Raw genomic sequence first — 24,966 nt, forward strand, 5'->3', positions numbered from 1 at the left:
CAGATTATTAATAGGCCCCAGGGTTACATATCAGGCACTAAGCCCCAGGGATTCATGTTAGACAGTGAATTTTGAACTTTCAAGAAGACAACCATGTTTATTTATACCCTTTTAATGTGTGAGGACAATACAAATAAAATACATTCAACACAAGTTTATTATTTTCCACAGGAACTTTATTTGTTGATTTCTTTCTAAAAAATAAAATCTGTAAAAATAGCATTATATATATATTTCTCTAAGAAAAAGAAACAAATCTCTTCTCAATAGTCTACCTGATTCTCAGAGATATATACAATAGCCCTTCATTAATCAGACTCGGAACAGGGGATGGTTAGCTAAGCCTACATTTGCAAAATAAAAACCACCACGTCTGAAAATCACATGTCAATCTTCATAGATCGGCTATTGATTTGCTTTAGCATTGCACACGAAGACACATTTGGTAAGAATAGGTTTCTATGAAATACAGTACGCGCTCAACTCAGATACAATTATAAGCCATTTAAAAATACAGCAACAAATTCATGAATATATAAAAAGGGTCAAATAAAAAAAAAGGGTAAACAAAAGATTTTTAAAAAACAACTGGGCTCGTGTGGTTTAATCACCAAGTTAACAAAGTAGCTTACTGAACAATTTCACAACAATAACCTTGAAAGAAAAAAAAAAACATTCAGTCAAACACCGTGAGAAAATCCAAACAGTAGCTAGACTAATCATACACAACACATTATGAAAATGTAACCATGAGCATTAATTGATATGTTCAATTCTTTGCAACGCTACAATACAGTGCAAAAAAAACAAAAAATATATTCTCATGTCAATTGTCAAACATATTTACATTTTTATATTTAACAATCTACAGCAACTCACCTAGGTATTCTTAAGAATTGTAAATGAAAAGTAACTGTCCAAACATGAAAACAAAAATATTTTTGTAAAAACTCAAAGCATTTGCAACCACATTATATCCACACCACATTTGCAAACAATGTATAAAGCTAATAGGAATAAAAATACAAAAAAATCTCAACACTTCAGGAGTTTTATTCCCCATCTAATGGTGGTAGAGTGTGATGCTTTAGTGTCACTATACGGTGGCCCCTGCATAACACTGCATAGTCCCTGCATAACTTCCAGTTGGTCCTCTGTAGCTCAGTTGGTAGAGCATAGCGCTTGTGACGCCAGGATATTGGGTTCAATTCCCAGGCCCACCAATTTGTAAAATGTTTGCATGATCATGGGTTGCTTTGGATAAAAGTGTCTGCTAAATGGCATATACAGTGCCATCAGAAAGGATTCAGAACCTGTAACTTTCTCCAAATTGTGTTACTTTACAGCCTTAATCTAAAATGTATTAAATTAAAATGGTAAAAATCCTCAATCTACACACAATACCCCATAACAAAGTAAAATATGAAAAACAGAAATACCTTAAGTATTCAGACCTTTTGAGACTCGAAATTGAGCTCAGGTGCATCCTGTTTCCATTGATCATCCTTGAGATGTTTCTACAACGTGATTGGAGTCCACCAATGGTAAATTCAAGTAATTGGACATGATTTGGAAAGGCAGACACATCTATAAAAAAGGACCCACAGTTGACAGTGTAAGTCAAAGCAAAAACCATGCCATGAGGTGGAAGGAATTGCTAATAGAGCTCAGAGACAGGATGGTACAGATGGATCGGGGGAGATAGGCCTTGGTCTGGGAGGTGAAAAAGAACCCGATGGCCACTCTCACAGAGCTCCAGAGTTCCTCTGTGGAGATGGGGGAACCTTCCAGAAGGACAACCATCTCTGCAGCACTCCACCAATCAGGTCTTTATGGTAGAGTGGCCAGACGGATGCCACTCCTCAGTAAAAAGGCACATGACAGCCCGCTTGGAGTTTGCCAAAAAGCACCTAAAGGACTCAGACCATGAGAAAGAAGATTCTCTGGTCTGATGAAACCAAGATTGAACTCTTTGGCCTGAATGCCAAGTGTCACATCTGGAGGAAACCTGGCACTATCCCTACGGTGAAGCATGGTGGTGGCAGCATCATGCTGTGGGGATGTTTTTCAGCGGCAGGAACAGGGAGACTAGTCAGGATCAAGGGAAAGATGAACGGAGAAAAGTACAGACAGAGATCGATGAAAACCTGCTCCAGAAGACCTCAGACTGGGTCAAAGATTCACCTTCCAACAGAACAACGGCCCTACGCACACAGCCAAGACAACGCAGGAGTGGCTTCGGAAAAGTCTCTGAATGTCCTTGAGTGGCCCAGCCAGAGCCCGGACTTGAACATCTCTGGAGAGACCTGAAAATAGCTGTAAATCAACGCTCCCCATCCAACCTGACAGAGCTTGAGAGGATCTGCAGAGAAGAATGGGGAAAAACTTCCCAAATACAAAGTGTGCCAAACTCGTAGCATCATACCCAAGAAAACTCAAGGCTGTAATCGCTGCCTAAGGTGATTCAACAAAGTACTGAGTAAAGGGTCTGAATACTTACGCAAATGTGATATTTCATTTTTTTATTCATTTGTTTAGAATTTTTTTCTTCAAAAACCTGTTTCCTTCGTCATTATGGGGAATCGTGTGTAGATTGAGGGAAAAAATAATGTATGAATAATTTAGAATAAGGCTGTTACCTAACAAATGTGGAAAAAGTCAAGAAGTCTGAATACTTTCCGTAGGCACTGTATTATATATTATAACAAAAAGGCCTTGAGCAGGTTTCTTAAAATTGGCCTACAAATAAATAAAAAATAAAAAAAAAATCACAAAAGGGTTTTGGAATAACACAGAAGCAGATTAATAATCTCTAATATAAACAAGGAATTCATACTTCATCTTATTCACATATGCTGATAAGCATATCTAGTAATCATACAGTAGCATAGAAGTATATGGAGAATCTGAAGAGCACTATTAGGAGACCACAAAGTGCTTTGGACTTTGATTATTTTAATGTAACAAGAGGGAGAAGCTTCAATCATTTCAACAGAATGACTTCAAAAAGCTCAGTGAATCATTTTTCAGATTCACATCAAATCTCAGAAAATTGTAACTGTGCCTTTGAAACAATCCCCAACAACCCCTAATTTGGTCCAGTCTATAGAGAGAAGTAGACAAACAGGAATATTCCCAACGAGCAGACCAGAAACAGCCCACTGTTGAGCAGCAGTTTGGTTCTGGGTGGCTCATACAGCATCTCTATGATGGCTCTCTCATCCTCTTCTGTCCTTTTGGGATGGGCATTGTATGCTGCTTCTTTAAACCCACAGAACCACTCCAACAGATGCATGCCCCTCCCACCCTCCCCACAACAACCTTCCTCTGCATGCATGAGCCCTGCGTGACTATTATCAAACTGGTTGGTGGGCGTTGCTGGAGTCGTTCCTGGGGTTGTCTCTGAGCTGGGGGTCGCGGGTTCATGGTCATTAGGCGGCGTTAGCAACGTGACGTCCTCCCCCTCTAGACACCTAGCTCTACAAATGTCTGGGGGCAGATCCTTATAGAGGTCTCCATTCCCATTCAACTGCACAGGGCTCTTATCTGTCAGCTTGTACATCTCCTCACGGTCTTTGGGGGGAAGCTTTCCAATGTTACGCAGGCCCCATAATGTGGTGGTGCGAATCTGCTCCTCATCCGGAGGAGGGGTGCAGAGACTGACGACCACAGCCACCAGTCCAGATACCCAGAACAGCCCAGCAGCCACATACATGTAGTGGACATGTGTGATGAAGAAAGGCCTGTCGTCTGGCTGGTCACAGGGAGGCTCGCGATAAATAAACGCCAGAATCAGCCGGGTGGTGCCCAGCACGAATCCGGTCATACCGCCCCAGAATGCACCTCTTTCATTGCAACGCTTCCAGAACACGCCCAGCATGAAGAGGGCGGCGATGGGCGGGGTGAGGTATCCAGCTACTTCCTGTATGTAGAGATACATCTGGCCACCCTGCATCTCGATGATGACAGGGATCCAGGCGATACTGATGACCACCATGAACACCACGAACAGCCGGCCCACCAACAGTAGCTCTTTTTGGGATGCACTACGCCTTGCGCTCTGGTAGATGTCCAGGGTGAAGATGGTGCTAGCACTGTTAAAGATGGAGTCCAGATCACTCATGAGAGCTGCAATCATCACAGCCATCATCAGCCCTCGCAATCCCATGGGCATCACTGACATGACAAGCCGCGGATACGCGATATTGGAGCAACCCGCCTTAGAGCCGCAAACAGCCAGGCAGTGCTCTGGCCCGATGCAGGCAATCTCATCCGCAAACAGGATCCGGGAGATCATCCCAGGGATGACGATAATGAACATGGGCAGGACCTTCAGGAAGCCAGCCATCAGCGTGGAGCCCTTGGCATGGGCAATGTTCTTAGCAGCCAGCACCCTCTGGACGATGACCTGGTCGGCACACCAGTACCAGATGGAGGCTGGGGTTTGGCCCAGAAGAAAGCCAGGCCAGGGGATATCCTCATCCAGCGGACCCCGGAGGAGCCGCAGGGAATCTGGCTTGGGCTCAATGCGGCAGGAAGCCGAGTAGGTGAAGTTCCCACTGGCCAGGATAGCTGTTACATTTGGGACAGCTAGCATGTACTTGGTCCGAACCCCTTCAAGACCGCCGACCTTGATCAGGCTGATGATGGTCAGGCTGAGCGCTCCACCGATCATCAGCACGGCCTGGAGGGTGTCCGTGTACATGACTGCGACCAGGCCACCAGTGACTGTAAGCACTGCGGTCATACTGATGAGCAGGATGATGGACAGATAGAGGTTCCAGCCCAACGACTCCTGGATGAAAAGCGCCCCGGCGTATAAGTCCACAGAGATCTTGGTGAAGATATAGAGCAGCACAGAAAGGGCAGCAAAGTACACCTTTAGCCTATTGCCTCCGTAGCGTTTGGAGAGGTACTCCGGCATTGTGTACACCCCAGAGTGGATATACACAGGTATGAACACCCAGCCCAGCAGCTGCAGCAGGAGAAGAGCGTTAAACTCCCATGCTCCCACAGCAAAGCCACTGGCTGCTCCCGACCCCGCCAGGCCTATGAAGTGTTCACTGCCAATGTTACTGACAAACAGCGACGCTCCGATCACCACCCATGTCATGGAGCGTCCCGCCAGGAAGTATCCACTCACTGTGCTGCGGTTGGCCTTCCACATGGCGAAGAACCCGATGCCCAGCACCAGGATGAAGTACAGAGCCACCACAGCTATGTCCGCTGCCTCCATGACACCTGTACCCATACTCATTGCAAGTGCTAAACAGAACTACTCGTTCAAAAGTGAAGAAAAACTGAAAAGTCAAGGTTTAAAGTAACAGAAGGGCAATAAAAACACTATCCTTTGGTTTGCTGTCTACATGGACGCTGTAGTATCCACCATCTGGTCAAATTCACTAGGGGTGTGTGTGTTCGGAGGAGAATCTACCAGCACTGAGGACGCTCCAGTTTTAAAGGAGGATGCTGCAGGCCTCCAGTCTAGTATAGCCTAGAATTTACATTCCTGCAAGACAGCAAGGACAAAACACTTGATTAGAGCCCTTGTTCGACAGGAAGTGAGAAAGGTGACACATTTATGCAAGACCTCTGAGGCAAAATATCTGAGAAAACAAAAATTAATCAGATTTTACTGGTCACATACACATGGTTAGCAGATGTTATTGTGAGTGTAGCGAAATGCTTGTGCTTCTAGCTTCCACAACATATACCTAATACACACAAATCTAAGTAAAGGAATGGAATAAGAATATATAAATATATGGAGGAGCAATGACAGAGTATAAATACAGTATATACACATATGAGATGAGTAATGCAAGATATGTAAACATTATTAGTGACTAGTGTTGCATTTATAAAGTGGCCAATGATTTCAAGTCTGTATGTAGGCAGCAGCCTCTGTGCTAGTGATGGCTGTTTAACAGTATGATGGCCTTGAGATAGAAGCTGTTTTTCACTCTCTCGGTCCCAGCTTTGATGCACCTGTACTGACCGCGCCTTCTGGATGGTAGCGGGGTGAACAGGCAGTGGCTTGGGTGGTTGTTGTCCTTGATCTTTTTGACCTTTCTGTGACATCGTGTGCTGTAGGTGTCCTGGAGGGCAGGTAGTTTGACCCCAGTGATGCGTTGTGCAGACTGCACCACCCTCTGGAGAGCCCTGCGGTTGAAGGCGGTGCAGTTGCCGTATCAGTCGGTGATACAGCATGACAAGATGCTCTTAATTGTGCATCTGTAAAAGTTTGTGAGGGTTTTAAGTGACAAGCCAAATTTCTTCGGCCTCCTGAACATTTCCACCTTCTCCACTGCTGTCCCGTCGATGTGGATATGGGGGTGCTCCCACGATCATCTCCTTTGTTTTGTTGAAGTTATTTTTCTGACACCACACTCCGAGAGCCCTCACCACCTCCCTGTAGGCTGTCTCGTTGTTGGTAATAAAGCCTACTACTGTTGTGTCATCTGCAAACTTGATGATTAAGCTGGAGGCATGCATGGCCATGTAGTCATGGGTGAACAGGGAGTACAGGAGAGGGCTGAGCACGCACCCTTGTGGTCATTATTTGGCCATATTCCCAGTCGCCTTTCCATGGTTAAATGCAGTGGCTCGCGCTTTCAGTTTTACGCAAATGTCGCCCTCTTTCCACTGTTTCTGGTTAGGGTAGGTTTAAATAGTCACAGTGGGTACAATATCTCATATACACTTCCTCATAAACTCACTCATCAAATCAGCGTATACGCCGATATTATTCTCTGAGGTTCCCCAGAACAAAGGAGGGCGGGGGAGAGCTTGAACAGGCAAACTAATGATGTTGTGTAAGGAACTAAAAAGTCTAGCAGCTCAGTTCATGTGAAAAGAGAACAAAAATGCCTTCGTAGCCTATATTGTTTAACAGGATAGTTCACCCAAATTACATATTGGTTTCCTTACCCTGTAAGCAGTCTAAGGACAAGATATGACAGCATTCCATGCTTTGGTTTAATTTTCCTGGCTGTGTTTCCATATGTTAACATTTGTAGAACAAACCCCATTCAAGTCATAAGCATTTTTTGCATCATGTTCAAGACGAGAGGTCGACCGATTAATTAGGGCCGATTTCAAGTTTCCATAACAATCGGAAATCGGTATTTTTGGACATTGATTTGGCCAATTTTTTAAAAAAAATACACCTTCATTTAACTAGGCAAGTCAGTTAAGAATACATTCTTATTGTCAATGACAGCCTAGTGGGTTAACTGCCTCGTTCAGGGGTAGAACGACAGATTTTTTTCCCTTGTCAGTTCCGGGATTCAATCATGCAACCAGTTAACTAATCCAACGCTCTAAACACAAGGAGACTTATTTTTTTACCAGGCAAGTCAGTTAAGAACAAATTCTTATTTTCAATGACGGCCTATCATCTTGAACATCTTGCCTGTTCAGGGGCAGAACGACAGATCTGTACCTTGTCAGCTGGGGGGTTTGAACTTGCAACCTTCCAGTTACTAGTCCAATGCTCTAACCACTAGCCTACCCTGCCGCCCTGCCTATTACGTGAATGCAGTAAGCCAAGGTAAGTTGCTAGCTAGCATTAAACGTATCTTTTAAAAAACAAGCAATCATAATCACTAGTTAACTACACATGGTTGATGATATTACTAGTTTATCTAGCGTGTCCTCCGTTGCATATAATCGATGCGGTGTGTATTGTTGCTCCAATGTGTACCTAACCATAAACATCAATGCCTTTCTTAAAAATCAATACATTTTTAAACCTGCATATTTAGCTAAAAGAAATCCAGGTTAGCAGGCAATATTAACCAGGTGAAATTGTGTCACTTCTCTTGCGTTCATTGCACGCAGAGTCAGTGTATATGCAACAGTTTGGGCCGCCTAATTTTCCAGACTTTTACGTAAATATGACATTACATTGAAGGTTGTACAATGTAACAGGAATATTTAGACTTATGGATGCCACCTGTTAGATAAAATACGGAACGGTTCCGTATTTCACTGAAAGAATAAACATCTTGTTTTCAAGATGATTGTTTCCGGATTTGACCATATTAATGACCTAGGACTCGTATTTCTGTGTGTTATTATGTTATAACTAAGTCTATGATTTGATAGAGCAGTCTGACTGAGCGATGGTAGGCACCAGCAGGCTCGTAAGCATTCATTCAAACAAACAGCACTTTTGTGCGTTTGCCAGCAGCTGTTTATGACTTCAAGCCTATCAACTCCTGAGATTAGGCTGGTGTAACCAATGTGAAATGGCTAGCTAGTTAGCGGGGTGCGCGCTAATAGCGTTTCAAACGTCACTCGCTCTGAGACTTGGAGTAGTTGTTCCCCTTGCTCTGCAAGGGCCGCGGTTTTTGTGGAGCAATGGGTAACGCTGCTTCGAGGGTGGCTGTTGTCGTTGTGTTGCTGGTTCGAGCGAGGAGAGGGACGGAAGCTATACTGTTACACTGGCAATACTAAAGTCCCTATAAGAACATCCAATAGTCAAAGGTTAATGAAATACAAATGGTATAGAGAGAAATGGTCCTATAATTCCTATAATAACTACAACCTAAAACTTCTTACCTGGGAATATTGAAGACTCATGTTAAAAGGAACCACCAGCTTTCATATGTTCTCACGTTCTGAGCAAGGAACTTAAACATTAGCTTTCTTACATGGCACATATTGCATTTTTACTTTCTTCTCCAACACTTTGTTTTTGCATTATTTAAACCAAATTGAACATGTTAAATTGATTTTATTAATGTATTATATGAAGTTATAATAAGTGGTCATTCAGTATTGTTGTAATTGTGATTATTACAAATAAAAATAGTCTTCTGATTAATCGGTATCGGCTTTTTTTGGTCATCCAATAACCGGTAATCGACGTTGAAAAATCATAAAATCGGTCGACCTCTATTCAAGACCCTAAAATAATCTGTAACTGTGTATTCTTTTCATGAAAATATGTATAAATCCAATTGTAACTAGATTGAATGTGAACATTTGTGAAACATGTCCATGTTCCAATTATTTCTGATGAGTTTAAATCCATATGTGAAGATAAGTTTTCTATACTAGAGATTAGTGGTCTTTCTGTGGAATTTTATTTTCACTTTTGGGATCATTTAGAGGGACCAGTATTCAACATGTTCCAAGAATGCCTAGCTATGGGTGAGATAAATGATTACTACCACGAAATACGGAGTTATTTCCTTAACACCAAAACCTGATAAAGATCCCCTTTTCATATATAATTTGAGACCTATTACATTATTAAATATAAATTCATAACTTTAGCATATGTTAATAGACTTAAAATGGGCCAAAACCACCTTAACTAAAACCCAAACTGGTTTCATGAAAAGTCTGTAACATTAGGTTAGTTTCAGACTTGATTACGCTGATTCAATTGACTCAGAGGCTATTATTTTATTCCTCGACTTTTGTAATAACTTGATACAACAGAACACAAATTCCTAAAACATTCGTTGTAAACTTTTGGTTTTGGGCCTAGCTTTTTCTCTGTTATCAATATGTTTTATAAAGATATTAATATTTCTTATTTCTTATATAATTAATTGTAACATTTAAAATATATAATATTCACCATAGTGCACCCCAGGGTTGCCCGATTTCAGCGCTCTTATTCCTTTTAGTCGCATTTTAAACAAACCTGAATTAAAAGGTATTTCAGGTTTCAGTTACAGCGCTATTTCTAAAAGTTGCTATTAAACTTATTATCAAATCATTCTCTTCAGTTTCCGGTCTGGAACATAATTTAAATATTATCCACATGTAACTCAAATTACCAATCTATTGAGAATATTCCAGTGAAAGACACTGATATCCACATGTAACTCAAATTACCAATCTATTGAGAATATTCCAGTGAAAGACACTGATATCCACATGTAACTCAAATTACCAATCTATTGAGAATATTCCAGTGAAAGACACTGATATCCACATGTAACTCAAATTACCAATCTATTGAGAATATTCCAGTGAAAGACACTGATATCCACATGTAACTCAAATTACCAATCTATTGAGAATATTCCAGTGAAAGACACTGATATTCACATGTAACTCAAATTACCAGTCTATTGAGAATATTCCAGTGAAAGACACTGATATCCACATGTAACTCAAATTACCAATCTATTGAGAATATTCCAGTGAAAGACACTGATATCCACATGTAACTCAAATTACCAATCTATTGAGAATATTCCAGTGAAAGACACTGATATCCACATGTAACTCAAATTACCAATCTATTGAGAATATTCCAGTGAAAGACACTGATATCCACATGTAACTCAAATTACCAATCTATTGAGAATATTCCAGTGAAAGACACTGATATCCACATGTAACTCAAATTACCAATCTATTGAGAATATTCCAGTGAAAGACACTGATATCCACATGTAACTCAAATTACCAATCTATTGAGAATATTCCAGTGAAAGACACTGATATCCACATGTAACTCAAATTACCAATCTATTGAGAATATTCCAGTGAAAGACACTGATATCCACATGTAACTCAAATTACCAATCTATTGAGAATATTCCAGTGAAAGACACTGAAATATTTAGGGGAGCACATGGCGAAAAACCATATTGTCCGTCAACATCTCAATTTCAGTCAAGAGATGAAAGACAAAAAAAACCTTCTTTAATAACTGGCTCCAGCGTGACGTCTATTGGAAGGGTTTTATTGTCAGAAGAGGGTCTGTCACGTTGTCTTCTCTGCTCTATCCCTATTTGTAGCTGATCAAACCAGCCTGAAATCAACAAACCTTTCCTAGACATTATAGAGAAAAATGTAAGAAATCAATAAAATCAAACAAAAAGAGCTGATGGTGGGCTTGAAGCACTAGATTGAATTGATATCAACAATATCTTTAAAGTAAACTGGATTTAAAAAAGATCCATGCTTAGCTCTGAATCTATAGGGATACTTAATTCCATCAAATTTTTATAAAAATGGTTTGTCTTCAATTTGTGGAAGTGCAACTACTCTCCAGCAAAATTACCCATCAAACTGTCCAAATTTCATGAACAAGCCCTTTTTAGCTTGAAAGTATGTTATATCCACAACTTACCCCCACACAAAACACTTCTGTGGAACAACAAAGATATTGTTGTTAAAAAAACAAGTATTTGTTCTTCCCGAAGTGGTTTGAAATAAATATTATATGTGTGCTTGATTTATTTGAAAAAGGAAATACTCTTATGGAAAGTTATTGGAAACATATATACATTATAAAGAATGGAATTCTATATGCAAAGAAATACCTTTGGGATTTACTCAATGAAATATCATTTGTATTTTGGAGAACATGTCACGATTGATGCACAACTTGTTAGAAGGTTCCCCCTGCTGGACAACAAATGTAATAATACATTCTTAAGATAACTTTTTAACTCCAAGAACAAGATCTCTCCTCGAGGGAAATTCTTCTGAAATGCATATATTACCGAAATTTAATGGAAGAAGGTTTGGTTTCTCCCTCACAAATTTTGTAGATAAAATAAAGTAAAAGAAATTCACTTTAAAATCAATCTTGCACAAAACATACCCTTGCAATAACTTGTCTAAATGCATGGCTTTAGAGGACATATGCCTTTTCTGTGATAAAGGGGAAACTATTATACACATGTTTTATGAGTGTGACTCTGAAGTTGTTTTGGAGCAAGTAATTACATTTTTTATTTCATTAATAAGACATTTACAATGAAATACGTAATATGATATTTTTAAAATAAAAACAAGTTAGTTAGTTGTTAATTTCTTCATTATCTGGTAAATTTTACATACACAAAAAAAAAAATGTGTAATGTGCAATACATTTTAACTTTGTATTAATTTTATTCTAACAACTCTATCATAGGTTTATACAATTGTAACCCCAGACCTTTTTTTCTTTAGAGAAAACATACAAACAGTGATGTTCTTTTTTTTTGTTATTGTAATTTGAAATGTAATAAACACATTTTCAATCATGACTGATGGATTATGATTACATCATCCCCCGACCATTGCAGCAGAAGTCATTATCCCGAGTCAAGTTTGCAAATGATTCACTAGACAATATGATATTTTAGATGGCTATTTCTCTGGTCAGTTTTAGCATCACCAACATCTCAACATCACTTAGTATCAACCAACCTCAAACATGACCGGCCTCAATATCTTACTCTAACAGAACTGTAAGAGAAATGTCATGATCCAACAACATGCTCCCAGACAATCACTCTTCTTGTCCACCGGCACACAGCGGTCATTCTTCCCGCCTGTAGTTTACATATTTAGTGATTTCAGCCCTCATCACGTGCTGGCATAAACCCAACCGTCCGCCCTATCCCTGCCCCTTGCACTAAAATAACTCTTTGTTTGTCTCTTCAGCTCCGTGTTCATTGGACTACATGTCGCCAGCAGACCCTTCTAAAACAACAAAAACAGTTGTTCAATGGAACAGAAACGTTTGCATATGACCTGGCCAAAGTTATGCTATACTACAAATCAATTGAGGGTAGAGAAGAGGGTTCCAATGCCTTCACTGTCTTAGAAACACTCGAAAGCTTTAATACTTTATTACTTGTTATGAGCATGTATGAGCATTTAGAACGTCTTATGTTATTTAAAAATACGCTATAACGCATGTGATGTAGTAATATCAATATATTGTAAGACTTGTATTACTATCATTACATGGTGGTGTGCATAGATAGGCTACCCATACAGCTGTCAGCCACAAGGTGACATTTTCTAGACAAGATGCCCCCTGATGATAAAAAGGGACTCGGGAGCTGACCGTTTAAGATACTGTATCAACATGAAACTATACCGGAGATATGGGATCAGGGCATTGTTGTCAAAGCACCATGAAGACATGTGGCACGCACCACAACCAATGATACAGCGGCAAAGGAATATTCTAGAAAGAAAGCACACGCATTGTCCCCATTGCCAAGGAGGGTGTGTAGCCTCGTAGTATTGAGCAAAATGTGTGGTTGAATTCGTCAAAAAGAATAGTATTTGACCCTGACCTAGTAACCTACATTAATTCCATGCATTCTGGGTTCAATAAAATAGTGAATCAAGTGCTCGACCTGCTTTTTCTTTTCTCCTTCGCTTGTCTATTCTCTACTTTTTTAGCACCCATTACCGCATTCTCCAGGCTACAATTGAAAACGGGCTGTCATCACAAAAATGCACACTCACCATTCCCATTACGCTATATTGTAGCTACTGACTACATCAATCCACAAGTTGAGGATTTGACTGTGAGCCTGCTTCTCTAGCGACAGTAGATATGTGTATCTTCCGGCGTCAGTCCTTCCGATGTAGCGATAATTCGTATTTTGTCCTCCCGTATGCTCTGTTCTCGAGCAGTTAAGTGTAATAGCACACAGGTGACTGAATAGGACAAGGTAGGCTAGGCTTTATAAGCATCGACTCCGCTTCTTCTCCCTATGCCACGCCCTACACGTGTGACGTTTCGGATGGCTTCGGTCGCAACACGCCCATTGGTTATTGTTCTAATTTTAAAATACCGTATTGTTTTGAGGAACAAGCTACTTTTGCGTACTACTGTAAATTAACCTTTGTTTTTGTTTTTAAACAGGAGATTGGTTTGCCTCATGACGTTCAACCTGTTAGCCTACTTGGGTGGAAATTGCCAGAAAGAAACCTCACTTTGCCTAATTAACTGACTGGGCAGGAGATCCTGCTGGTTAATCAGCTTTAACAGTTGCATAATAACAGAACAATCTGGAAACTCACACTATTGGATATATGCACTTTTAAAACCCTTGTCATCTTCCTTCAAGGTGTTAAACTTTTCAGAAATGTGCATCATTAAGCCTAGTCCTATTGCACAGGTGTCTGATGTCACAAGTGTCACAAGTCCGGCAATGTGACCCCACTCCACCCTCCAAACAGGCTACAACTCGTGGATCTATCTAGAATGCAATGGCATAGCCTAATATGGGGAGATATTTGACATTGCTTTTATGTTTAATTATTAAAGTTATTTATAGTCTCAATAACACAATGCAGTGACCGCTGGGTCTTCCATTCAGTGCTTCCATCGTTTACATCAATTTACATTGGGACTTCAATGTAAATTGGCTTCAAGTAGGCTTCAATAGTAGGCTTCAATAGCCTACTTGGCCACAGAGGTAGTCCTATATCAGCTAGTAGGCTAGCCTAGAAGAGACCTGGATACGATACACAACCCTTTCAATACGCAATAACATCTGCTAGATATGTGTATGTGACCAATACAATTTGATTTGATTTGGAGGAATTTATAGAAGGTGAAGTCAGTGAATAGCTCCTGTCATTCTCTCTGATAAATAGGCTCTGTCTGTCTGATGTAGGAAGACACATTTAAGACTACCAAAATTATACCTCCATCTCAATAGGTGGCCTACTGTACATGCAAGGATAAACCCTTCAGTTCTGCACACACATAAGTGACAATAGGCATTTGTTTTAGTATGGTGGAAGGTGCACAAGATGGGTCTGGAGAAACCACCAAGGCTGTGTCACTGCTCACCCGTGAGAATGTAGGAGGAGCACAATGAAATGCAAATGCCTCAACAATGGGCATCAATCTACACATACACTGTAAACTACACACTGACACAATGGCACAGTATCTTCATACAGGTGATGCTGGGACAACCAGGCCTGTGTCAATACATACCTGAGGTGATATCAGCAAAAGTGCACTTAGAAGCGTTATATAAAGCTGAGCTCATGTTTTAATAAAATAGGCCTGATATTGAAACTTGAGAACCTGATAAGTACTATAATTGGCTTTGATTAAAAAAAAAAAAAAAATCAAATGACATCAAAATCAAATCAAATGTTATTGGTCTCATGCACATAGCAGATGTGATTGCGGGTGTAGAGAAATGCTGCCCCCACACGTTAATCCACGCAACTAAATTGTTTGCTTGTCTGCTGACGAGGTCAGTGAATTTCCACTTCCTCATTTTTTTTGGTCGAGGAAATACAATTCCGCCTATTGACACATGAACTACGTTTCCCGTAATGCTTCTCGTTTCTGAATTTACATTACGTACTGTCATGCGCAGAAGTTTTGACCTACACAGTCGCAGGAGAACATGGCAGCTTTAGGACTCGGACTGCAGGTATGACTTTCTAAAAAAACAAGAATGTTATACGATCTATGGCTCTGTTTTTAATTTGAGAATGTATTTAGATTATTAACCAGGACAAAACAGATAAATGTGCATTGTTTTGATATCGCGCAGAATGTGTTTCAACACAGTATACGCGAGGCCTTGCATGCTGGCATGAACTTGACAAGCCCGCTGGCATGCTAACGACAGCCGGCTAACTTCATCAACATTGTTAGGTACCTGGCTGGATAGCTGTCTACGTTTGTTGGGCATTTTCCTACGACCCGATGGCATTACTGTTAAATATTGTCCAACGTCCATAAGACAGAGGTATTATTATCGCTACATAACTTTATTGTAGAAAATGTGGTCAAGCTAACCATTTTTTTAAATTATTAATATTATTATTATTATTTAATTTTTTTTAACAACAAATCAATACAGAAAGTACATGAGGGAACACAAGTACATATAGACTACATACAATGGACAATCGAGCTAGGGGGTACAATATCCCATTACAATTACACAAGGACCTTAAGGGACATACATATACTTACAATTCTAACAGCTTTTTTGTTAGAGTATTTAACTGTATTAAAATACAGTTCAATTTCTTTTTGTAGGGTAAGAATTTATTTTTTTGTTTGTAAATTTACATTTGTGTATATGAAATTTGGCCAAAAGAATAATGAAATTAATTACATAATGTTTCAGTTTATTTCTATCGTATGTAAAAAATCCAAGCAGTACATCTCTCCACAATAGTGTAAAATCTTCATAAATGTGTTCAATTATAAATCTACTGATGTCTTGCCACAGTTTTATTACATGAATACAATGCCAAAGTGGTCAAGCTAACTTCCTACGGCACTCCAAACGTCACTTATGAAGATCGTAATCAACCAATGACTGACTATCTCTTCCCTTCTGCAGGTGCGTCAGTTCAGCACTTCAGTTCTTCGACAAGCTTTGATTAGGGTAAGAATGAATTAAGTACTCCTCTGATCAGTGTAATATTAAGTCAATGATGACTCGTGTGCTTTGGTAATGATGTTAACGCACGCCACAGCTTGAGTAATGTCATTGGCTCTGTGATTCAAGTACATGGTTGTTTTATAGCTTATTTTTGTGTCCGTTTTCTATTCTAGCCCCCTATCGACGTGTATGGGGTCGGAGGCCGCTATGCCACAGCCCTGTTCTCTGCTGCCAGCAAGCAGAAGAAACTAGAACAAGTAGAGAAGGAGATGGGCACGTTGTCAGTAAGTTATCCACTGCACCTCTCTCTCCTGTCTTAGGCCTCAGTCTGGCCACAAGTGTGTAATGTATATACACTCTATTATCTTGGGCAGGGCTATTCAACTCTTACCCTACGAGGTACGGAGCCTGTTGGTTTTCTGTTCTACCTTATGATTAATTGTACCCACCTGGTTTCCCAGGTCTTAATCAGTCCCATATTAAGGGAGGGGGGGGATTACGCGGTGGAGCTGGCTTCACGGTCCAGAGTTGAGTTTGAGGGAACTGTGTTTACCTTTATTTAACTAGGCAAGTCAGTTAAGAACAAATTCTTATTTACAATGCCGGCCTATACCGGCCAAACACAGACGATGCTGGGTCAATTGTGCGCCGCCCTATGGGACTCCCAATCACTGCCAGTTGTGGGAAACCATACATTTGTCTGTTTGGCACTGTCTGTGGCCACAATATACTTTTTGACCAGCTTCCTTTCTCTTTCTTTCTTTTCCTTCTCCGTCAGTCTCTGATCAAGGACCCCAAGCTGTCCAGTATCGTGATGAACCCCCATGTCAAGCGCAGCCTCAAGCTGAAGTACTTTGGTGCCGCCATGACTAAGGCAAATCTCTCCCCAATCACAGTTAACCTCATCAGTGAGTTGCCCAGTCTTACTAAGTTATACTGCACATGCCACTCTTGTTCTGGAGACTGCTGTTGTGTAAGAAAATGAAATGGGGCAGGTTTGTGGAGGATAACGTTGTTGTTCTGCTGTCAAGACTCATCTACCAAACTACTGCTTGTCTTCCTTTCTGTGTTTTCTGTCCCTTTTGACCGTTTGAAACGTTAAAATGGAAAAATCTATATAGATGTCACGCCATACCTTTTGATCGGCTAGTTGTAATCATGAATATGAAGTAAATGTCAGCTAAGAATGTTTGCTGCTCACAAGTGATCTTAATTAGATAGTGATGCAAATGAGATTAGAAAAGAGTCCTTTAAGAGTATTTTGGCTATTGTTATGAGAACATCCTCACCCGTACTAATGTTAGTTCATGCAAATGAGGATGCAAATGCAATTAGTGAAAATGTTAGTTACTTGTGTCTACTGGCTAGCCTAATGTGGCTTCATTGTCCTCCTCTCTCCTCTTTTAGCTGTGTTGGCAGATAATGGCCGCCTGACCCTGACCGCAGATGTCATTGGTGCCTTTGCAAAAATGATGAGCGCTCACCGTGGCGAGGTCATCTGCACTGTCACCACAGCACATGTACGGTGACACACATACACACACTTGTTGTATATGGGATGGGTTCTCAGTGGGGTCGTACTACAGGGGTTCCATGGCCCAGATCACAAAATATATACCGTACCAGTCAAAAGTTGGGAAACACCTACTCATTCCAGGGTTTTTCTTTATTTTTTACTCATTTCTACATTGTAGAATAATAGTGAAGACATCACAACTATGAAATAACACATATGGAATCATGTAGTAACCAAAAAAGTGTTAAATCAAAATATATTTGAGATTCTTCAAAGTATCCACCCTTTGCCTTGATGACGGCTTTGTACACTTTTATCATTCTCTCATTTACTTACTTTTTTTAAGATGAATATTACTAACAACAGATTAAACACATTTTTGTCCATGCAATCTGTGCAATATTTTGAGGGTACAACACAATACATTGTAATGTTATTAGGCCTAATCTACAATTATTTTATGCCAATGCAGCTGTTTCTATCACAATATCAAATGTCATTTCTGGGTAACAATTAAGGACGTTACTGTGATTGTTTTTAATTAAAATGGTCAAAAAGAAACAAATAGCTTCTTAGAATATAGCACTGGGGGGGCACTGAGCAAATATCAGGTCTGCTGAGTGCAAACTTAAACGTTGTGAAAATTCTGTGCAACTTCTGGCGCACGTTTGTGAACACTGAGGCTGTACCCGCTTTAAATTCGTTTTCACAATGGCCATGTAGGCTACTGTGGCTATTTGATCATAATGTCGGCCTAACATTTTAACATGGATATAGCTGTTCTATTTCAGCCTACAGTAGCAGCCAATGTCTGGTGTTCAATGTAGGCCTACATTGCATGAGAAGAAGAAACATGCAGGGCTTGACAGTAACCTGTTTATCCACTTGATCTTCAGACAAGGTGACTGAACATTTTGTTTGATGCAAGAAACCACTTTACAAAATAAAATTCATTATTATTCCCATTACATTATTAGAGAATCAGACAAATTATGCTACCTATTGGCTACTTAGGCTTGCCTACTTAGGCTTGAATAAATCTCAAAATACAGCACTTCCCCTTTAAGACAAAAAAACCCTCTTTACCTGACTCGCTTTTCTAGAACTGTACACGTTTTGTGCTCTTGTAGGAAGCAATCACGACCCTATTGCTGATTTATAACTGGGTTAATAACTCACTATCAGGTGCACCTGCCACCAATAGCCTGAGACTAATAAAAAAAAATGTTTGGCAATCGACTAGGAATGCCTTGGTGACCACTGCTCTAGAAAGTTGAGTCAAGTTCAATCTCGTACTTCTCTCTGTGGGATAATATTTCTGCACAGCAGTCCCGGGGAAGCTGTGTGGCAGTCTCGGGGCTACTGCGTGCACACGCAGCTTAGAGAGAACATTGGACTGTCAGAGTGCTTTGAGTTGGGAGGGGGAAATGAAAAAAATAGCTGTTATTGGCAGAGAGATTTGAAACTCTGTTTCTTATCAATCTTTTAACTAATTTACCGCATGGTGATGTCACCATGGATATCTCTCCCACCAAAACAGGCTGAAATTTCAGGCTGTCTTTTCAAACAGCTCTTTCACTAAAAGGGCATTTATCAATATTTTCACAATTTCACATTATTATTCCAACCTCATAATGTGGAAATGTATATAAAACACAGGAATATCATGTTTGTCTTTAACCCTGGGCAACATGGGTCTGGCAGGCTCACAGCGGTATTTGTATCCACAGTACTCCACCAATTATACATTTTGGTATACACAACTCAATACTTATTGTATTCCTAATTATATTTTTTAAACATAAATGCACATAAACGCTCATTAAGTGGGATTAGGCGTCCACCTATGGCGGCAGATTGACAAGAGTGGCATTTTCTGAGTTAAACTGACCAAGACGCACCTCCAACAACACCACATAAATGAAACCTCACATAATTCTGCCAAAAACAATGACAATTTCTCTCAACCAGTGGCATATGGGCTTTTTAGGTGAGTACTGATGCCGCCCTGTGATAAGCAGTGCCCACTTGGTCAAAGGCAGGGGCGCAAAACATTTTGCTTGTCCAATCCCAGCTCGCTTCTCCAGGGTGCTGTTGGAGAGACGCATCGCTGCGGCACACCATCAACATTCCGTCAAAAAAATGATCTAACATAAATTATGTAGCAGATATATGATATAGTAGAAAGAGTATATGGCCTTTTCTGTAGCTTACAGGCTGGATATAAAATCTGACAGTCATACCTCATATACTGTTTTGTATAATGTTTTTATCTCACATGAGATATTCTGATATGTATTTTTTTTTAACCTTTATTTAACAGGGCAAGTCAGTTAAGAACAAATTCTTATTCATAATGATGGCCTAGGAACGCGCAGCTTAGTGGGTTAACTGCCTTGTTCAGGGGCAGAACGACAGATTTCTACCTTGTCAGCTCGGGGATTCGATCCACCAACCTTTCGGTTACTGGCCAAACGCTCTAACCACTAGGCTACCACCGCCCCATTATGAGGGCGTCCCTGAGGACAAAAGGGGTCCGCGGCCCCAAAAAGTTTGAGAACCCCTGGTATATGGTTGTCAATCCAAGTTCCATATCAGTTGTAGCATTTGATTTGATATTTCTGTTTGTGTGTATAACAGCCCCTTGATGAGGCTAACCTGGCAGATCTGAAGGTGGCTCTGAACGGCTTCCTGACAAAGGGAGAGACTCTCATACTAGAGACCAAGGTGAGGCCATACTCAATTTGTGCCCTCTGTGGCACAATAAGGCTTTTCAATCATCTACCATCAATTTATGGTAGATGCAATGGTTTAGGACTGTAAGGTTAGCACTAAACAAGAGCATGCTGATATCCAGTCGCATACATTGCTATGGCGTCGACTGGTGCTTTAACTTCCTGTGTTATTTTGCTTTTCCCTCCAGTCTGACACCTCCATCCTGGGCGGTATGATTGTCAGCATTGGGGATAAGTATGTGGACATGTCCACCAAGACAAAGATCCACAAATTGACCAAGATCATCAGAGATAGTTAAGTCTGTCTCGTCCAGCGGGGCATGGGGATGTTTCTCTGCCTTCTGCAACCTATACAGTGCTATGTCCGCTAAGATCCTGTCTAGTTGTTCATAATAAAATATTCTGTAACATATACTTTGTATTTGAAATATCTTTATTTGTGTGTCCATGCAGACTGGTTGTTGCTGATGGAGGGAATATCAAATGCCTGTTTTTATTAGCTTAGATACAGTGCCTTCGGAAAGTATTCAGACTCCTTGACTTATTCCACGTTACATTACAGCCTTATTTTAAATATCCCCCCCCTCAATCTACACACAACACCCTATAATGACAAAGCAAGTAAATAAACTAAAATAACACATTTACATAAGTATTCAGACCCTTTACTCAGTACTTTCTTGAAGCACCTTCGGCAGCAATCAAGTCTTCTTGGGTATGACGCTACAAACGTGGCACATCTGTATCTCCAATTCTTCTCTGCAGATCCTCTCAAGCTCTGACAGGTTGGATGGGGAGTGTTGCTGCACAGCTATTTTCAGGTCTCCATAGATGTTCAATCGGGTTCAAGTCCAGGCTCTTGCTGGGCCATTTGAGGGCATTCAGAGACTTGTCCCGAAGCCAATCCTGCATTGTGTTGGCTGTGTGCTTAGGGTTGTTGTCCTTTTGGAAGGAGAACCTTCGCCCTAGTCTGAAGTCCTGAGCGCTCTGGAGAAGGTTTTCATCAAGGATCTCTCTGTACTTTGCTCTGTTCATCTTTGCCTCGATCCTGACTAGTCTTGCAGTCCCTGCTGCTGAAAAACATTGCCATAGGATGACGCTGCCACCACCATTCTCTGTAGGGATGGTGCCAGGTTTCCTCCAGACCTGACGCTAAGCATTCCGGCCAAAGAGTTTAATCTTTGTTTCATCAGACCAGATAATCTGGTTTCTCATGGTCTGAGAGTATTTAAATGGCTTTTGGCGAACTCCAAGCGAGCTCTCATGCCTTTTACTGAGGAGTGGCTCCCGTCTGGTCACTCTACCATAAAGGCCTGATTGGTGGAGTGCTGCAGAGATAGTTGTCCTGGAAGGTTCTCCCATCTATACAGAGGAACTCTAGAGCTCTGTCAGAGTGACTATTGGGTTCTTGGCCACCTCCCTGACCAAGGCCCTTCTCCCCCAATTGCTCAGTTTGGCTGGGCGGCCAGCTCTAGGAAGAGTCTTGATGGTTCCAAACTTCTTCCATTTAAGAATGATGGAGGCCACTGCGTTCTTGGGGACGTTCAATGCTGCAGGCATTTTTTTATACCCCTCCCCAGATCTGCTGCTCGACACAATCCTGTCTCGGCGCTCTACCGACAATTCCTTCGATCTCATGGTTTGGTTTTTGCTCTGACATGAACTATCAACTGTGGGACCTTACAGACGTGTGTGCCTTCCAAATCATGTCCAATGAATTTAATTTACCACAGGTGGACTCCAGTCAAGTTGTAGAAACATCTCAAGGATGATCAATGAAAACAGGATGCACCAGAGCTGAACTTTGAGTCTCATAGCAAGGGGTATGAATGCTTATGTAAATAAGCATTTTTTCTTTTTAATATATTTACCAAAATGTCTAAACTGTTTTCACTTTGTCAGTATGGGGTATTATGTGCATATTACTGAATAAGCCTGTAATGTAACAATTTGGAAAAAGTAAAGGGGTCTGAATACTTTTCGAAGGCACTGTAATATATGATACTTGAATAACCAGTCTCAGACCAGTGCCATTGAGCAAACGTGTTGAAACACGCTGCATTACTTTTCTAGTGGCAAAACATGAGATTCACTTTTCAGTGTTGCTGTCGGCAAGGTTGGGTGAAAGTCACTTCAATCTAATGAGCTGCATGTCCATTTACTCCACATTCATGTCAGTTGTAAGGTTGCTGCATGTGAAGTCAAAAGTGCAAAGCACACAAATGGATAAGAATGTTGTTACATGCAGTAGTCCAACTGATTGAGATTACCAGTACAGGTCTTCTGCAAAAATAATGATTTATTTTTTGTGTGTGGCCAGTCAATGGCTATGCCTGGCTGTTCTACATTCTCCCCTACCTTACGTATGTAAAATAGGTACCCTTTTTTATTCGATTAGGTGGATGGGCCAGTATCAACTAATTACTAGATAAAACAAATTGATCTGTAATTCTGTTTTTCGATTTCCTCTGAGACGCAGTTCAGTGAAACTGCTACTAAACATTAGTTGCATTGGATAGCCATGATTATTCCCAAATATTGTACGCATGAACTGCTGATACATCTATCTGTGGTGTGAGTTGTGTGTTTGCATGCTGAACTGCATCAGTGAGATTGAGGGGCAGGACTGTAAGTGTGCACTTTATTTTTCCTTGAGGTCAGTCAACCTGACCTGCAGGTTGAAGATGGCACCAGAAGAAATGGCAGCCGTTTTACGGGCGCCTAACCAATTGTATTATGTGGGGGGTTTTCGTGTTATTTGTAACTTATTTTGTACACAATGTTTCTGCCACCGTATCTTACGGCAAAAAAGAGCCTCTGGATATCAGGACAGCGATCACTCACCTCAGATTAGACAAATATATTTTTTTCTTCAACAAGCAAGACGCACAGGATATGCATAAGACACCCGACAAGGCCAATATCCCCGTCATTGGCAGGAGAAAGAAATGCAGGTATAGAGGACACAGGGCGGGGTGCCTTTTTAATAAGGATCCACCGACTGTGAGTGGGAAATCTGACTTCACCATCAATATTACTTGCCAACGTACAATCATTTGACAATAAATTAAAAGATGTACGATCACGAATATAATACCAACGGGACATCAAAAACTGTAATATCTTATGTTTCACCGAATCGTGGCTGAATGACGACATGGATAACATTCAGCTGGCGGGATATAAGCTGCACCAGCTAGATAGAATAGCGAGGGGGGGCGGTCTGTGTATGTTTATAAACAGTTGGTGCACAAAATCTAAGGAAGTCTCTAGATTTTGCTCGCCTGAAGTAGAGTATCTCATGATAAGCTGTAGACCACACTATCTGCCAGGAGAGTTTTCATCTATATTTTTCATGACTGTTTATTTACAACCACAGATGGATGCTGGCACTAAGATCGCACTCGGCAAACTTGAAAACGCCCACCCAGAGGCGGCACTCCTAGTGGCCTGGGACTTTAATGCAAGGAATTTGAAATCAGTCTTGCCTAATTTCTATCCACATGTTAAATGTGCAACCAGAGGGGGAAAAAATCTATATCACCTTTACTCCACAAACAGACGGGTACAAAGCTCTCCCTCGCCCCCCCTTTCGGCAAATCTGACCATAATTCCAATGTCCTGATTCCTGCTTACAAGCAAAAACTAAAGTAGGAAGCACCAGTGACTCGATCAATAAAAAAAGTGGTCCGATGACGCAGATGCTAAGCTACAGGACTGTTTTGCTAGCACAGACTGGAATATGTTCCGGGTTTCCTCCGATGGCATTGAGGAATACACCACAACAGTCACTGGCTTCATCAATAAGTGCATCAATGGCGTCCTCCCCACAGTGACTTTACGTACATACCCCAACCAGAATCCATGGGTCACTGGCAACATCCGCACTGATCTGCCGCCTTCAAGGAGTGGAACTTTAACCCGGACACTTATAAGAAATCCCGCTACGCCCTCAGACGAACCATCAAACAGGCAAAGCACCAATACAGGACTAAGATTGAAACGTACTACACCGGCTCCGACGCTCGTCGGATGTGGGGAAGGGAAGCACAGTCGCGAGCTGCCCAGTGACACAAGCCTACCAGATGAGCTAAATAACTTCTATGCTTGCTTTGAGGCAAGCAACACTGAGACATGCATGATAGCATCAGCTGTTCTGGACGACTGTGTGATCACTCTCTCTGTAGCCGACGTAAGTAAGACCTTTAAACATTCACAAGGCCAATGGGCCAGACGGGTTACCAGGACGTGTGCTCCGGGCATGTGCTGGCCAACTGGCAGGTGTCTTCACTGACATTTTCAACATGTCCCTGATTGAGTCTGTAATACCAGCATGTTTCAAGCAGATCACCATAGTCCCTGTGCCCAAGAACACTAAGGTAACCTGCCTAAATGACTACAGACTGGTAGCACCCACGTCCGTAGCCATGAAGTGCTTTGAAAGGCTGGTCATGGCTCACATGCACACCATTATCCTAGAAACCCTAGACCCACTTTGCATACTGCCCAAACAGATCCACAAATGATCAAATCAAATTTGATTTGTCACATACACATGGTTAGCAGATGTTAATGCGAG

At 41.1% G+C, this 24,966-nt stretch overlaps 2 protein-coding genes across 2 annotated transcripts; one reads left to right on the plus strand and one right to left on the minus strand.

Annotated features, from left to right (window-relative positions):
- Nucleotides 1-154: 154 nt before the first annotated feature.
- LOC110520443 (sodium/myo-inositol cotransporter) lies at nt 155-13,483 on the minus strand. Its single transcript, XM_021597764.3, has 2 exons — nt 13,228-13,483; nt 155-5,509 (listed from the first exon to the last, which is right to left on the minus strand). Exon 2 carries the CDS (start codon nt 5,255-5,257, stop codon nt 3,104-3,106), a length of 2,154 nt encoding a protein of 717 aa, XP_021453439.3. The 5' UTR covers nt 5,258-5,509; nt 13,228-13,483; the 3' UTR covers nt 155-3,103.
- Nucleotides 13,484-15,128: 1,645 nt separating this feature from the next.
- On the plus strand, nt 15,129-20,799 carry LOC110520444 (ATP synthase peripheral stalk subunit OSCP, mitochondrial). Its single transcript, XM_021597765.3, has 7 exons — nt 15,129-15,167; nt 16,095-16,139; nt 16,310-16,420; nt 16,915-17,044; nt 17,544-17,656; nt 20,293-20,379; nt 20,576-20,799. Exons 1-7 carry the CDS (start codon nt 15,141-15,143, stop codon nt 20,684-20,686), a joined length of 624 nt encoding a protein of 207 aa, XP_021453440.1. The 5' UTR covers nt 15,129-15,140; the 3' UTR covers nt 20,687-20,799.
- The last annotated feature ends 4,167 nt before the right edge of the window (nt 20,800-24,966 follow it).

The sequence above is a fragment of the Oncorhynchus mykiss genome, chromosome 3 (assembly GCF_057628025.1).
Source record: "Oncorhynchus mykiss isolate SJ-2025 chromosome 3, ASM5762802v1, whole genome shotgun sequence".
Lineage (NCBI taxonomy): Eukaryota > Metazoa > Chordata > Actinopteri > Salmoniformes > Salmonidae > Oncorhynchus > Oncorhynchus mykiss.

Coding starts and splice junctions, on each gene's coding strand:
- LOC110520443 (XM_021597764.3), bottom strand. CDS start 5,257: ATGAGTATGGGTACAGGTGTCATGGAGGCAGCGGACATAGCTGTGGTG.
- LOC110520444 (XM_021597765.3), top strand. CDS start 15,141: ATGGCAGCTTTAGGACTCGGACTGCAG. Junction 17,045..17,543: donor AATCACAGTTAACCTCATCA/GTGAGTTGCCCA, acceptor CTCCTCTTTTAG/CTGTGTTGGCAGATAATGGC. Junction 17,657..20,292: donor GCACTGTCACCACAGCACAT/GTACGGTGACAC, acceptor TGTGTATAACAG/CCCCTTGATGAGGCTAACCT.